The sequence below is a fragment of the Callionymus lyra genome, chromosome 2 (assembly GCF_982586985.1).
Source record: "Callionymus lyra chromosome 2, fCalLyr1.hap1.1, whole genome shotgun sequence".
NCBI classification, from domain to species: Eukaryota; Metazoa; Chordata; class Actinopteri; order Syngnathiformes; family Callionymidae; genus Callionymus; species Callionymus lyra.
This window is the reverse complement of record NC_141819.1, coordinates 28,403,380-28,420,458: the sequence shown is the minus strand read 5'-3', so window position 1 is coordinate 28,420,458 and position 17,079 is coordinate 28,403,380. Positions and strand designations below refer to the sequence as shown.

The following is a 17,079-nucleotide window of genomic DNA, read 5'->3' as shown; positions in this document are numbered from 1 at the left end:
CTAATTTAATGTCAAAACTTTGTAAGTGACTCTTAATTAAACTCAAACAGCAAGAGCACTTTTTCCACCCATGAGTTAATGTTTGTTTATTTCTAAAGTAAACCAAGGAGCCCCTTAAGATTCCTTTAATTAGATAGTTCAGACAGTCTTGCTCAGATTCCTTTTCCTCCATTCATCCCTCTCTCTGCCCTCGGGTGGCGTCATAGAGTAAAGAAGCAAGAGTGACGAAGGAGTGCTTTGAAGGAAAATCAAATAAAACCTCACAGATCGTTTATTGCTTGATGAGTTTTTTTTAAACGTTTAACACAGTATACTTTTATGAGTCATGTCTTTGATTTTTGGAAAAGATAAATGCAAATTTCAGGCCTCAGGCAGATTAAAACTTCTTTTTTTTAAACCCATATTTAACATCTCTGTATTTGGTCCTTCCTGGAAATTGTCTGTTTCACCCTATTTACCCTAATCTGTAAAAGAACCGGATTTCAGTTTTTCTTTCCTCTTATTTATGTCTGTGGATTTGTTTGGCGTTTCCAGTTGATAGAGTTTCATGTAGGTCCTCATTTTCTCCCTCGTTTCTAGTTATGTGACCACTATCTTCCTGGAAAAGAGGGCTAGAAGGGCTGTTTATCTCCTGGGCACTCAGGGATGGAAGCTTTTGGGAGGTTCAGTGTCCACAATGTTCACAAGGGTGTCTTTGTTATAACTGACCTGGACCTCACCACCTGGCCTCCACCATCTTTTGTCCTTCTTCTTCCAAATCTGCAACTTGATCTTCAGTTTGCCAGACAAAACGTGCATGTCTCAACGCAGTCTGTGGGAAATCAGGGTCTCTCCAGTTGGCCACATTGACGGCAGATTGTTCTGACAAAGATCTCGAGGAAAAATATCCCTATAAATGATATATGATCAACTCGTGTTTTTCCAGGAGGTTCCAGTGAACGCATATCATCATTGTCTGCAATCAGTAAATAATGTGTGCGTTCATTTGGCTTGCTCAGACGGAAGGAATTATATTTTTAAAAAGGAAATGTTTGTAAAGCTTATTAGGGTATTTGGCATTGCTTTGGCGTTTTGGTAATTTAATATTTAATAACGCCTTAACATTTGTGATCACAGAAAGAAATACCACTTGTTAAACTAAGACAATTTGTGTTTTTATACTTTTTACATTTCTGTTGACAATGAAAGTACTTACATTTGTAGCTCGATCTCTTAGCAGGGTTCGCCACCATGATTTCTGACAAAAGAATGCGCAAGGCATTCTGGGATACCACTTACTTCCAAGGGAGGTCCTGAAAAATATAAAAACAGAGGAAGCCACAGACCTTACAATTGTTCCTCATTCCTCAAGCTTTGATTAGCGATGTATAAGTTTGAGAATAAGGAGATTAATGGGATGCACCCATATTGTCTGACTGAAAATATACAAAAATACACTGTTATTTTCTGGCTTCAGAGTTTGCAAAAGTGTCGCCTTATCTGACTTTGTCGGGAACTGCTATATTTTCCATTCTTCTCTCATCCTCTGGTTGGCAGCTTCTCTGTGGGTGGCCATCTTTTCTTCCAACTCTTAGTGGAAACAAATGTCTCATTTTTGATGGACCCACATTGTAAAGAGTGTGATCATGTGTCTTACTCGGCTGCTACCAAATGAATCTCCAGTTTTCAAGACTTTGAGGGCTTGTTTTTGTCAAATGATTACTGCCTATTTGTAAGTAAGACAGTAAATTGATAAGATGTCATTATCTGTTATGTTTTTTCATTATTTAATTTAGTATTGTTAATGTTATTGGGACCTCTTGCTTTGCAACAACACTTTTTAAATTTATTTTGTTACAAATTCAAGATGGTGGTTCATTTATTCCAGCGAACCATCAAAGTTCCATCATCCTGGAGTCAAATATTCAGTTTGTTGTTAGGCACACATTTCTCACCATGATATATTTGCCAATGAATGACCAACTTTGAATTCAACATTGTTGAAATCTCTAGTAAATGACAGTTTCGTATACTGTGGCCAAACAGGCCAGGCTCTGACTAATGCAGATGTCATGCTGGGTTACTAAGGAATGTGCATGTGTCCCGCTCACAATACACGTTATGTTTATGTTCAACTCTTATACAAGCTGATGAGTAATAAAGCGAATCACATGATGAGTCAGAGAGGGTCAAGATAGGAGGTGGAGACCGCAAAAATCGCCATCAAGTTGCCGCCTGATCACTCATGTGTTTGGTGGATTTGCCAAAAAAGTTGTGGATGTTTAAATAAAGTATTTATTGTGAATTTATTTCTTAAATCATCATCTCCTCTGCCAGGTCTTCAGTTTCATCAGCGAGCTGGTCACATCACAAACCTGTTTTGAATGTGGTTAAAAATAAAAGGTTTCCTTCCAGACGTTCTTCTGGAGGTCAAGGCTACTGAAGGAGCTGAATCACCTTTATTTTATTGTAGCCTCACTACCTCAACCAACGCTCGGCCTCAAACAAGGAGTAACCAAAAAGCCAAAAACTATACTCCTATAGCATTAGTTTACACTCACTCCAAGCGTGCTGCTTGTGCGCTGGCAAATGCCAGTGAAATGTTTTTAATTGAGTCAATGTGAGAACGGTCTGAGCTGTGTGACGGCCTGAGGCTGGTGGGGGATTCTTGGCCACATTCCTCCCCTCTCTTTTAACTAGATACTCAGAGACTGATAGATGGGAGCCACTCTGCCAGATCCAAGCTTTCAAGGACAGAGCGCGTCGCTTCGGGCCGAGGTCGGGGATTTCACCACCACACATTAGACTTGGACCAAAGCCTCATGACAAATTGACTTTACAAGCTACAAACAAGCTTTTTTCCGTCTATTGATGTATCTTAATTTTGCCCCCCCCCCCTCCTGTTAACTCTTCTCTTCCCATTTGGTTCCTGGACTTAAAATCATGGTCATATTTTGGATGATGTTCCACCTTAAATCTTTTGAAGTTTTGGCTAATGGTTTTGAAACGCTAACACATGTGGTTAGGTCATCTTCTTTTCACAGGGGGTGGCATGCTCCTCTTTTCTTTTTTTTTTCCTGGAAACTGTTTCTTGATTTGAAAAGCTTTGATTTTTTGATCATATTTGATCTTTCTCTGCCTTGTTCCAGGTCTAGACGCAGAGCTTTACTACGTGCGAGATGGTGTGGTGAATCACTACGCTCTCTCCTTCATTCTCCCCGTTCCAAGCGAGATCAACAGCCTTCACTTCACATGGCAGGCCAAGACCAAGGTGAGTCCACCCTCCTCTCCCCCTCTCTCCAGGGAGAAGCAGTAAAGTGTGGTGCCCACAGCTGACCTCTGCTGGTGGCTTTCAGGTGGATTATCGTCTGGGCTTTCACATGGAGAACCCTGCTGCCATGAGCCAACCACAGAGTAACATCACCAGTCTAGGGGAGGTGCCACGCTTCCCATCTGGTTTGTTAAACATCTGTGTTCTGTTTCTGTCTGCCTCTTTCTGCCTTTAATGCAACATTAGCGTGGTGTGCTCCAGTTGTTCGAGGAAGACGTCTGACTCTTTGCAAAAGAAGAAGTAAAGATGAAACTTTTACTGGAGCACAAAAGTCAAGTTCAAATATTAGACAGTACTGAAAATTATTTCCATTGATTCCCCCATTTATTGCAAGGGTTTCTTTATGAAAACGCTGGCATTAAATAAAGTAGTGAGCATTTAATTTTACACTTGTTCAACTTAACTTTTAATTGAACTTTAGACTCAACATTGCATATAAGCTGCCATTCCTCTTAACAACCCTCCTAGTAACGATAACCAAAAAAAAACCTCCCATAATGCTTTGCCGCCCGGCCAACCTATCAGGGCTGTCGATCAGTTAACTTAAACACAGTATTGTAGCGACCAATCAGACGTCACCTAAAGGAGCAGTATGTAGAAAGGCATTGTGGGAGTTCACTGTTTTGTTGCCACCATAAGTATGGTGGGCGTGGTAAGTAGCCTCTAAGTTGTATAGTCAAAAGTTAGACTTTATTTCAGCGCATAACGAAGAATGCATATTCTTGCTTATAGAAGCATCTTAGCTTTAAAATTAAGGATATAAAAAGCTTTCAGTCACTTCTTCGACTTGTTAGCTAGGAACAATATATTTCAGCAATATTGACTGTACAAGATCATGTTGCCAGGTTTACCTCACAGCTGAGGGAACGTTACACACATAAACGGTGGGCATGACACAACCCTAGCATACAGTGGATGCCAGCAGTGGAAATTTGGGGGGTTACTGTTTACTTTTTGTTTGCATGTCGGCAGCACTGCATATATAACCTAATTTACTGTGGAAATGATTTTTCTGTGAAATTGAAAACTCAACCTCTCTCTGTGGTTTCTGTCGTCAGTGTTCAGAGTGGACCTCTCGTGTTCCGGTAAGGTCGAGGGAGAAGCAGTTGTGACAATGCAGCTCAATCTAACCATCCAGACCAACAACTACACAACACTCAACTTCAAGAGGAGGAAAATATGCTATAAAAGTACGTGTTGATGACATTATCATTTTTCCTTCATTCTATATTCAATCAAAGACTTGGGTTTGACTATAACTAACTACCAGTAAAACACAAGTTAACCAATTTAAATCCTCTAAAATGTAAAGTCTTTCTCCTATGCTTGGAAATATTAATTTAAAAATATAAATACATGTCTAATACAATTTGGAATTTTCAGCATTCATTCCGGATTAGTCAACGCACTATTGCGACACCAAGCCTAGTAATAGGTTTTACTCACTGACTGATGTTAACTGCTAAATAAGCTGCTCTTACTTTAAACAATTAAGAGGAAAAGCTTTGGAAGTTTCTCTGAGATTTACACTTGCCTCAGAGTTTTCTATATTAAAGTATCTTTAAAACATGTCTGTCTTCACAGGAGTTGATTCAGACCCAAAGATTCCAATTCACCGTAACAACCAGACACTGCAGCAGCCGGACTGTAAGTACTTGTAAACATCTGCCAGCATCACAAGTGATTTTTAAATCATGCACAGTGTCTTTCATGAGCGAGAGGGAGAGAGAGTCTTTCTCAATGTGAGGCTCTCTCTAGAGCTCCACCTCTCAAACTGCTAAGATGTATTCAGTCTCTTTGTGAGCTCGCTGTCCTAGTAGCAAACTGCCATTAGTGGGTTGTCTCTCTCATGCTTGGGTAGGTTGGCAAAAACCTGGGGCCTCACTGGGGCTTTTAAAGAGGCGATGAGAAAAGCTCTCAGACTCTGCCTTGGACCCTGCTGTTCTCATCTTGCACAAAGATGCCTCAGTCCCTTTATCCTACTGCCTCACTTCCCATTGTAGCTGTTTCCTTGAACACACAAGTTTTGTTTTTGATTTCTAGATATTCATATGACAGGTCAGAGTGAGTATCGCTGATATTAAACTGCTCTATTATGTGAGGCTGTCTTAATGCTACTGCTCATGTTTGGTCGGCATTTTCATGGGCCTTTCTTTCCCATGTACAGATGGTGTGACGGCACCCACCACCTCCACCCAGGTGTTCTATATCAGTGTGAGCGTCTGCTGCATCGTCATCTTCCTGGTGGCCATCGTCCTCGCCATCCTGCACCTGCACAGCATGAAGAGAGTTGAGATGGAGGACAGGTGTGTTACTTGTCCGTCAGTTGAGGGAACTTTAGGTTCAAGTCTCCACGTGTGCATTTGTGTGTCGCCGCTGGTATCATGTATTTATTGAGTGTGTTCAGCTTTTGCTCCCAGACAAAACACCCTTCTGGTTATATTTCATGATACAACCTCATAGTATCAACATAAGATTTTAAGAAACTATTTTGAAAACTATACCTTGGTTCGTTTTTTTCTAGTAATTGTATACTGTATTAAGTCATTTCTATAATGTATTTTAATTATATTTTAATCTTGTATTTTCTCCTGTAAATCATGATAATAATAATAATAATCGTATACAGAGTTTAAAGTGCTAAATAAACAAACCCAATTCAGTTAAATTTGACTGGTATAGAACATTGAAAAGTTAAGGTAACATTCATTCCACAGTGGAGGAATTTCAACAGTATAAGCACAGATTACAGAATTATTCACACATAGCATACATAAAAAAAGATCACGATAAGTCACAATTATTTAATGTATCAGAATACACTATGACAATATGCAGAATAATGCACAAGAAAATGCAGTGAACATAAATACTTGCAGAAGTAAAATAACACATTCGTAAGAAGCAAAGAGGTTTAAGACAAGTTACTTGTTTTTTATTGTGTAACTTAAGGAGCAGCGGTGTCACCCCTTCCTGCAAAGTATAAAATGATAGAAACAAGATGGACTCCTAAGGTATTAAATTGCCAAACTAGAATACAATGCAAAAAAGTAATTAGAAGTGTTCAAACCCTATATTAACAAGTATATCACCGATTTTGGACATTTCAAATAAACTTAAAAGTCTCAAAAACTCAAACACAACCTAAAACTATTACTTATTTATGCAAGTCTTGATGAACAAATTGTAAATAATTTAAAAATTCACATTTGTCCTCTCACTTTAATATTTTTCCAGATATAAAAATGATGCATCTGTTTCCCCGTCTTTTATGGTTCAGGTCTGGTAAAGAGTTTTGGTGGAGCCTAAATATGATTTATTGTCTTACCACCAGGATGAGATCAGTCTCATCATCTTGTTCAATGTTTCAGTCACACATCAGACGCCTTCTTGCTCTAAATGTTCAACAACTAATGACTCTGTTGGTCTTCCAGTGTGAGTGACAGTGGAAGCTCACAGGGTCTGTCGCAGCCCTCCACCCAGACCACACAGTATCTGAGGGCAGATACCCCGAACAACGTCGCGCCTGTCACAAGTAAGACCTCACACCCGACCACACAACAACAACAACACCATGAACTCAATTTGCCTTATTAAAAATTAAACCTGTGTGGCAGAGTGGAGATTAAAATTCCATATTTTGATTTGAATCCAATTGTGTGTATGTGCATGGTTTTCCAAACACAATTATTGACTTGACTGATGAGCGCAACGTGTGTCATAAGATCACAATAAGCCACATTCTTGTATCCAGTTATTTATGCAACGTGACATACTTCTGAAATGAGGGGAAAAAAGACTGCATTCTTTCTTCTCACTGGTTTCTGGAAAATAATCACATGCTTTTTCAAGAACAACTTTTGAAAAAAATGTAACAATAAAATGAGGTTTTAAAAATGATCCTTGAACTGAATGCATTTCCTCTGCTCCTCCACTTACATCTGTCACCCAGCAGAGGGCGCTCGTGTTTAGTTTAGCTCACTGTAAAACAAACATTTAGATAGATTAGTAATTATAATACTTGTTTTAGGTAAGTAGCGAATACTAGCATTTATACAAATATGCTTGATGTTTTTAATTGATAGTCTATCTAGATCTATAAAGTGCTGATATTATTTGCTCCATCAATTAAACAATTTCCCAACAGAAAAGCCAGTTGTCATGAAATAACCTGGAAATAAAATTGTGTGTCGAACTGTCATTCTAACACTTTGACTCAGGGATACACGTCTGTTTGATTTAACTGAAGATTATGGTGCAAAATACATTTTCCTAGTGCTCTTTTTAAAAAGTTCTGTGATGTTGTTTTTTGATCACAAGCGATTGTTGTGACAGTTGATGTTGTGACAGGAGCACACATTGTCTAACAAAGGATCCTCGCTATGTCTGTTGCCTTCTGCTTCATTGCTGTCTTCATCAAACCATTTTCACAGTGTTGTGACTCCACAAGTCCAGCCGTGTGTGTGTGTCTGACTAAAATATGAGCTCATGGGTTCATTAATAGAGCTTGTGTTGCCCTCTCTAGTTCTCCCAACCATCTTACCAACTCTTCCACTCCTCCTCCTCCACCCACCACTCCCTTTCCCTGCTCCTCTTGTCATCAGACAGTCACCCTGGTTCTGCACCCATCCTCCAGCTTGCTGCCTCCTCCTTCCAAAACCCTGGTGCCCCCCCTCATGAACCCAAAAGTAAGTTCTTAGTGGCAGCTTTGTGTGTTGTAAAAATGCGTTTCCTCCTAAAGAACATTGGATTAGGTGGGTTTAAAAAACAAAGCTCTAAGACTTTCTTAAAATGCTTTTATACATGAACATTAATTTAACAAACGCCAATCAAGTTTATAAAACATTGACTTTTTACTAAAGGATTAAATGACATACAACAAGTGACTAAAAAAAAGTTTTTAATAAACCGCAAAATAATATTGAAATGTATACATTTTTAAATTTAGATGAATAAATTATCATCTGCACACCATGATCTTTTCTTAAAGTAGTATATTGTTAGATTTATTTATTCTTTATGCTCAGTATGATATGGTTACATTTCAGTCTCACCTCTCAACTCTTACTTTAATTTCATCTATTAAACACACACATATAAATCGTTATTAAATTACTTATTTTTGTGGCTTATGTTATTTATTGTTATACTTTTATATCCTAGTCTTTACCGCGCCATTCATAGTGAAACTTCGTTTGCTTCTGTCTGTGTTGTAAGTTCATCTAACATTGCATACATTCTCTTTTTCTTCTTTCAAGACATTATTTTTCTTTGTGTTTTTCTTCATCGTCTTATTAATCAAACACACCCTCTTAAACAAAAAAAACTTGTTTTATCTCTTTTAAGCACTTTATTACATTCTTAATATGTTTCAATGCATTTTGTTTTATGTGGAGGTGGATGAAGGTTTTTATCGGAGGTGGAAAAACTTGTAAATAGTCTTAAATTAAATGTGCTCCTCTTATGTCTTTTGTTCTTCACCTGATTTACTTTTTCAGTTGAGTTTGAGAGAAGTGAATGACATAAGTGTGTACATCTATTGCTTTGGTGTCGCCTCACAAACCACTAATATTTCAGTTGGATAGTGTCCAGAATCACATAAACGTTATTACCATCATAAACGATGTATTACTTTATTTTACATCATTTAAAATATGAGTATATAATCGGCCGCTAGATGGTAGCATTGCTTTTCTAAGGTAGATGTGCATTTTCGATTTATAGCCTAAAGACAATTTTTCTAAAATATATAGTATAGTATTTCAAGAAGTAAAGTTTGAATCAAAATTTTAGATTTTCACATATTTGTTGAGTTTATAAAGAGTCATTGGATCTCTGGTATGTGATGCAGGATGAACTGGGCTGCGAGGACACTGTCTTTGAAAAAAATGTCATTTTTGGTTTTGGTGTTTTTCATGTTTGTTTTTCCGTCTGATACCCACAGCTTATCCATCTCTGCGCATCGAGAAGAACGACCTGCGGAGTGTCAGCCTCATGGAGGCAAAAGCCAAAGTCAAAGACATTGCTATTTCCAGAGAGAGAGTCACATTACGGGACGTTTTACACGAAGGTACTTTCATATCCATCTGTCTTTTGACCATTTCTATAGTTGGTTTGTTGCTCAACTTAGTTTTCTTTGAAACCATCTTTTTAATGTTATAAAGATATCTGCTAGACGTTTTCCTTCTCTTAAAATATGTGCATTTTAGAATGGCCTGTTGACCTCACCTTTGACCTCTGACTGCTTTAGAATGGTTGTGAGGAATTCTGAGTATCGATGCTTGTTCTCAGAGGAGGAGACGGTTGAGGAAGTTGGGAGTGGAACGCATTTGTCATGAGAAAGTTCTACGAACTTCTAATGTCATGACTCTTGCGAGGGCAGCAGTTCTACACCATGAAATTTCTCAATTCGTGGAAAAAAAACATTGATGCAGCTTTTCTATTAAGTGCTGATCTCATCCCTGCCACTTCCTGAGATCCAGGGATGAACTGGTGGCACGTCGGAAGAGCTCAATTACAGCACAAGTAACACAGCGTTGTTTCACACATAATTCTTAATATGAGCACGACTCATTAGTTCACTGTCAATCAAACTACAAATGGCATCTGTCCTGGCAAGCGTCCATATGGCAATGTTTTTTTAAATTCAACTAAACGATCCCCCGGCCTCTTCGACTGCTCCAGACATGACTGAACTTTACCTGAGATCAAAGTAACAGAAAGACTGATGTTTTAGTTCTCCACGTAAGAGTCGAGCAAAGAGCAGGTGTTTAATGAAAGCTTCAAATGTCAACTTGTAATAATAGTCTGTGAGGTTCTTCATAGTCTTTTTCTGTTGGGTTATATAAGGCAGCCAAAGGTTTAGTTAATCATTCACATTGCAGATCAAAACAGTTGACTCTCTTGAGCAAGACTTTGTGAAACATAATTTGAGTGTCCAAATTATGTGGATATTTGATTTATTTAACTTGAAGCTTGTGCAACTTCATTCATGTGATTTTGATGTTCATGTAGCTTTAAATGTGTTATTCAATTGTTAATGAGAATTCTATATAAACTACCCTTTGTACCCCAAAATTAGGCTTTGCATTGCAAATATTTACAGCGTTTGTTCAAGTCTTTGTTGCAACAAGCAGCCGCTAGATGGCAGCAGTCATTAAATCTTCCGCAGGTAAAAAAAAAGAAAACGATCCTGTGAGATTCCAGCAATGACTGAGGACGAGGGGATACAGTCGACTCCAGCAGCTTTGAAAGCTGATGTTTGGACACATTTTGGAACGATGAAAGCAGTTATGACTTGGTCAAGAATTCTGCAACACCAGAGTCAAGTACTCAGACAATACTATCAATATATCCTTTACTATCGCACTGTTTTTTGAGTATTGTTTTGATTGTTTAAGCGCTTTGTGAGCCTGGTGTCGAAAAGCGCTATATAAATAAATATTACTTACTTACTTACTTACTGTATATCGGAGTATCGCAATATATTGTCATTGGTCCTTTCATATTGTCGGATACTTGCAAATAGAAACTCCTAATAGTATTGGACATTTATTATTATTTTTATTGATTAACAAACGCAAAATTCTCGGGGGTTCCACGGCTGTGTGGCTGTTTGTATGAAGTGATGATATAAAAAAGGTCTCAGGCTCCAGCATGGCCACCTTGTCCACTTCATGACATAACTGGGATGGACTGTATTTGTTCTGATACCTTTCCTGTGAGCCCAATTTTGACCCGTCGTCCGTTGACCACCTAAATGTACACTGACCTCTGCAACCAGCAGGGGGATGATTGTCGATGTCAAATTGTTTGTTATACATCATTGGACAGATTTTAGTCTTGCATATTGTAAGAATACAGTATATAAAGATGGTTTTATGATGATATGAATCATGTTTTTTAAATAACCGGTCTATCTTGAAGCGTGTTGGTGTTTCTTGGTTCATTTTGCTGACAATTAACTTTTCTCTGTATCACAATAGTAATCATTTCCTGCACGGCGCGGTCACTGCGGTATCGGGCGGAATCCAGTGTCGTCGGCTCGCAATCTGCTTCGAACGATTAGGCTTAAACTTTGGCAAAAACACTTGTATAAGACGTCAATGCGGAGCCTTCACTTGGAAGGTTGTGCTCTCAGAAGAGGCAGGTTCAGACAGGCTTGACAGATGCAGAAGAGCGAGGCTGTTAAACACTAACCCTGTTGTTTAGCTCCGGCTCCTCTCCTGTTGAAACACAGGGTCTGGTTTCCCCAGAGGCTCCATTTTTTTCCCCCCTCGTCTCCCTCATAGTTTATGTTGATGGTTTATGTTCTTAAATGACGTTACCACAAAATGGTCCCGAGGCAAAGCGGTGACAGTCGAGACAAAGACGTTGATGAACGCTTTCGCTTGGCCTTTCTACCTCGTATATACTTCTGGAAGGCTTAAAGCTGCGAAATCATTCCCTCCTGCTTTGTCATGTGGGATGGAGCCCAAACTTATCGACTAAGCATTTTAAGCTCGCCCGACAGTGCAACTGTCACTCAGGCTGTCAGGCCCGTGAATGAGGTGACATTCTTCCCGGGTGATCTCTGACGACCTTGCTGTGATTCTGTCTCCAACAGGCACTTTTGGACGCATCTTCCACGGCGTGCTTCTGGACGAAAAGGACCCGAGTAAGGAAAGGGAGGTGTTTGTGAAGTCCGTCAAAGGTTTGTATGTCATTTAGCTTACAATATACTTGAAGGTTTAGTGTGCAGAATTAAAAAGGGAGACGCAAACGCACTTGTTTGAAAGGCAGTCCTCATGAAACGAGGTTTTTGTGTACACTTGGGAGCTGATGGGACATGTGTGGGGCATTGAGGTGTAAATATAAGAAGATTCATGCAGGAAAAGTCGATGCTCATGACATATGGGCTCATATGGCCATTTATCACCTTTTCTCTGATGTCATTCAAACTTGTTTTCAGAAGGAGGGTGAAACTGCACTTAGGAATTTAATAGAGAACATTGAGTCCTCGTCAAGAACCCGTAATAATGCAGCAGAATTGAGTTTACTCTGTGTTCATAAAGCATGATTATGGCTCATAGAAACTGTGACACTATAAATGGGGATTTTATGATTTTCACTTTCTAAACATAATCTAAGCCCTTCCAAGTTTTCAAAGGGTCTGATTTGTGAACCTATTATCAGATGCTCTGTGTCTGTATTTTTGTGCCCACGTCTGTATTCAACTGGTCATAATGAAGCCGACAGCCGTAGTCCTGACATAAGACATTCTTATGCCAGTTGGTGTCAAGTCTGCGGACAAATCTCTGCCAGCTGCCGCTTGACCTCTTCCCCCTCTCGTGTTTACTCAGGGAGAGGTTGGTACCACCCAGCAAACTCTCTTTGCATGCCAGCCTGGACTTCCTCTGCATGTGTCGTTTACGAAAAGAACAATCCTGTTTACTATAAGAACGCCACGGTGGCGGAGCTGCGATACGCAGATTAAAATCTGGATCTCTTTTATCAAGTTTTATCTGAGAAACAAGAGACTTGGCAATCAAAGCCAGTAGTGATGAGGATGTGACTGTAGCCCTGAGATATCTCTGACTCTGGATCTCATTCGTGTTTCCACAGATAACGCTTCAGAAGTGCAAGTGACTATGATGTTAACCGAAAGTTGCAAACTACGTGGACTTCATCACAGGTGCGTTGATTGCATAATGCAGGTTGGACTGTATCATTACAGGAAGATGTTTTAATGGCATTGAACTGTGTGGAGTCCAGGATTGACTCTTCTGCAGACAGTACTGGCGTCACACCATCTCACACCTTCCTTATCCTCTCTATTAAAGTCTTCACGCAGTTGCTGCTACTTCCTTTTCCCCAGTCGCCGTGACCTTTTGTCACCCTTTATTTTGGAAGACGGGTGGCATAAGAAGAGTACTTCTACTGATGACCTCCTTTTCCTCTTCCAGAAATCTGTTGCCAATAAGTCACGTGTGTACAGAGGAAGGTGAGAAGCCCATGGTTCTGTTGCCTTTCATGGTCTGGGGCAATTTGAAGCTGTTCTTGAGGCAGTGCAAGCTAGCTGAAGCCAACAACCCACAGGTGAGTCGGTCATGACAACATCAAATATGATCAATGCGGAAACTAAAGCTTAATCTCTCAGCAGTACAAAATAAACCTCTAATCTTTAAATACAATATAAGGTAGAGAGCAATTGAACAATTGGACTTAATGGGTTGTTTATGTTCTTATTTGTTTGTGTTATGGTGTAAGCTTCAAATGAGGCAGCTGGACTTGATGGATGATGAGAAACAAGACAAGATACTCCTTTATTCATTCCACAGTGGGAAAGTTTGAGAGGATTTTGGCTTAAAACGTTGCTTGTTATTCTGAAAGAATTCAGACTTTTTCTTAATGTTTGTGTTTCTCCACCTTTTCTGTAAAGACAGATTCCCCCAAAATCTATTTTGACATCACGTGTGCATGTGTCAAATCAAACTTCATGCAAGCGAGCGGTGACTCATTGCTTAACACTGCATGTATAAGAAAACTTGATTTGAAAAGCAAGAAATAGTTCCTCAGGGGAAACTCCTCCTCTCCTTAACTCCACGGAAACCGTGTCTTTGTCGAGAAGTGACGTTTAAAAAGCCACAAGTGAGATCATTGTGAAGGACATGAAGGATAACACCGAACAAGATTTAACTGGTGTAAACTGATGTAGGAGGCATCAGGCGAGGAGTTCCCGCTACAGAACACGGTCATTTGAAAACGTTGCAAAAACATGCGCCACCAGGAGGAAAAAACCTGCCAGTAGATCGAGCGCTCAACCCAGTTAGATGCTCACCATTAGCTCTTTAACACTTAACAGCTATTTTCCTTATCATTATATTTACATTTCTTTGTCTATAAGGTCACAATTACGCTTGGTCAAAATCTTGCATTTTGTCCTTCTTACCCTTCACCAGACATCTTGAAGCTAGTTTCTACGTCCATTCCTCTGTCTGCCGACGCACAAATTCCAAACCTGGCACCATAAAATTGTTTTAAAGCGACAAAATCATGGGGAAAGCTGCTTAGAGAACATGAACTAACTGTTACCTGCCGTTTATTTTGTCCTCGCAAACATGTTGATTTAGTCGTGGAGCCCATGATAACAGAAGGGAGTTCTAAAACGGAGGATTAATACAATCAGTCTTTTGTGGATTCCTATAACCTCAGGCAATCTCACACTTACTTGGCAGAGCCAGTGCAGATTCATCCAATCAGTCAGCACAGTAATACACATGTAGCACCTGCAAGACATTGCTTGCACATCCAGTCAAGCAAACCAACAGAGCCCTTTGTGGAGCTTTATCGGATCCGGGGCTTTAAGCAATCTCTTCTTTACGCACATAGATGTTGAGCTATAAATCAGGCAGGTCATTTGACAAAGAAACAAGTGTTTTTTTTGTTCTGAATAGGAATGCTAGGTTGTCTCTCCCACCAGGAAGCAACGTTTGTGTCATTGTCAACAGGATGTTTATTTGCACATTCAGTCACTAACATTTTTATTCATGCCGTCTTGCTCCCATCAGGGATCTTTCCTGGTAGCGATTCTGAGCAACACTCCCGCTGACGGCTATTGTCTTCTTGTTCTTCTGTGCAAAGTCAATCGCTGTGCACCGTCCTCACTGCTTCTGCAGAGCGTTTACACTCTGTACACACAAAACATGTTATAAACCGATGGATTTTGCTTTTCATAAAATGTAATCCCTCCGTCTTTTTTCTGGCTAATCCAAGCATTTTGTGGCTCAACTTCTCTTCTGACCCCCCTCAGGCTGTCTCTCAACAAGACCTGGTGTACATGGCCATCCAGATCTCCTGTGGAATGAGCTACCTTGCTCGCCGGGAGGTTATTCACAAAGATCTAGCTGCGAGAAACTGTGTGTATGTGATCTTCATTCTTTTCCTGTTTGCATGCTGGGTGAGCAGAAATGTATTCAATAAATGAAAAATCCTGACCTGGATATTTTTTCCCCCCCCCTGATATCTCAGCATCGACGACAACATGCAGGTTAAGATCACAGACAACGCTCTCTCCAGAGACCTCTTTCCAATGGACTACCACTGTCTGGGCGACAACGAGAACAGGCCGGTGCGCTGGATGGCCCTGGAGAGCTTGCTTAACAACGACTTTTCCAGTGCCAGTGATGTGGTAAGACGTGTCATTGATGAAAAAATGAAACCACAACAGTTAATTGGTCTGATGGGGAAGGACATTAATGGCCAAAGAACACTGGGCTCAAAACTTGACCATTTGCAACCCATGGCATGATGTTCTGCTGCCATCCATTTAGTGGATCTCCAGGCAGAGCAAGAGATTGTGGTTAAGAAATATAGATCATCAGATCAAATGTTGTATAGTTGTAATAGTTTAGATTGCATATGTTTAAAAAATTCTAAAATAACATGTGGAATTTGAAAGAAATTGCCCAAATTCACAGTGAAACCACTCAAAAAAACCATAACACATTCAAAAACTGTCTCAAATTCTTGGGCGAATTTGAATTACTATACATTTTTGTTGAGATTGAGACCCCTGCCAAAGAAGCTGGGGGTTTGAAATGACGCATGAAAAGTATATAATAAACAACTGACTCTATGGCAACCATTGCAGGACTAATCCTTAAATGGCAGAAATCCAACAATAAACAAGTCACTGTCTCAGTTTAGAATCGCAACTGAAATGTCCTTCATCAATAGAATTTAATGGTCAATTTTAAAATGAAACAACAAAATTCATATACAGTATGAAAAAAAAACTTGACAATATGTTTTTTTTGTCAGGAAATGTCTATCAGTTTGATTGAAGGATTGTTAAATGTTGGTTCCGCCTTACAATCTGGATCCACAATTTTTTAGCGGAATCATAATTCCATGCAGAAGAAACTAGAGCACAAGCTTTATTTCTTACTCGAATCTATTGTGTCGCTCTACCCCATCAACGATTCTAAAAGTCTTTCAATTGTATAATGTGAGGTTGGTTAAAGCTTCTCGTGTAGTTTTGAGGTCTCTTGAGTGTTTTTTAATCCACTATTCTGCTGTCAACAAACTGAGGGTTTTATAGTTTATTAATAAATCGGTAGACATGGCGTGTCAGACCTTTGGAAAAAAATACTGTTTCCTGGCTTTGAATAGATTTCAAAGGATCTGAAGAAGGAGGTCTAGAGTCAATGTTAAATTAATGAACAGTGGAGCGATGAGTAAGCCAGAAGGGAAGTGAAGAATCCTTCCTCGTTTGTCTCCTTGTTCCCTTTTCCTCTCTTGGGACAACACGGGAGGAGACGGTCGGACAGACGCTGCCACAGCTGAACATGCCCACACCCTTCCACATGCCGCTCTTGGTCATGGTGTCTGGTGAAGTTCCCCCTTTCAGAGCCCCCTAATCCCTCAAGCGCACAATTAACTCTGATGATCGTGGTTGTTACACTAGAAGGAAAACAAGGTGGACGGGAAAGGTGAAGGAGTTTTTGGCACCTCGAGGACACGTTGTCGGGGCCACCGGAGTAGAAAACCAGTGTAACATAACACGCCGTCCCTCGGAGGCCTTCCCATCATTGTGCCCTCTTTTCACAAATCACTCCCTCCACTTCCTTTCAAAGCCTCGTGTCCTCCCTAAGAAGGTTGTGACACTCTCCTGTCAATGGATGGGGATTATTTTGGGAATTGCTCATTTGATAAATATGTTTTCCAGAATGGGATTTAATAATGGCGGCTCACGTCTCACTCGGGGGGTCAAAGTGTTTGGTTCAGGG

The 17,079-nt window shown here is 39.9% G+C and overlaps 1 protein-coding gene across 2 annotated transcripts in view; it reads left to right on the top strand.

The window, feature by feature from the left end:
• Positions 1-17,079, top strand: part of ryk (receptor like tyrosine kinase) — a 30,825-nt gene that overhangs the window by 10,453 nt on the left and 3,293 nt on the right. Inside the window, exons 2-14 of one of the 2 annotated variants that reach the window (XM_087784466.1) lie at positions 3,129-3,250; positions 3,336-3,435; positions 4,369-4,500; positions 4,895-4,957; positions 5,478-5,616; positions 6,745-6,845; positions 7,915-7,998; positions 9,255-9,380; positions 11,916-12,002; positions 12,914-12,983; positions 13,255-13,387; positions 15,102-15,211; positions 15,320-15,479. In XM_087784466.1, the coding sequence (XP_087640592.1) occupies positions 3,129-3,250; positions 3,336-3,435; positions 4,369-4,500; positions 4,895-4,957; positions 5,478-5,616; positions 6,745-6,845; positions 7,915-7,998; positions 9,255-9,380; positions 11,916-12,002; positions 12,914-12,983; positions 13,255-13,387; positions 15,102-15,211; positions 15,320-15,479 (1,427 nt within the window). The remainder of the gene's footprint in view (positions 1-3,128; positions 3,251-3,335; positions 3,436-4,368; positions 4,501-4,894; positions 4,958-5,477; positions 5,617-6,744; positions 6,846-7,914; positions 7,999-9,254; positions 9,381-11,915; positions 12,003-12,913; positions 12,984-13,254; positions 13,388-15,101; positions 15,212-15,319; positions 15,480-17,079) is intronic. The other variant, XM_087784467.1, reaches the window with a different exon arrangement.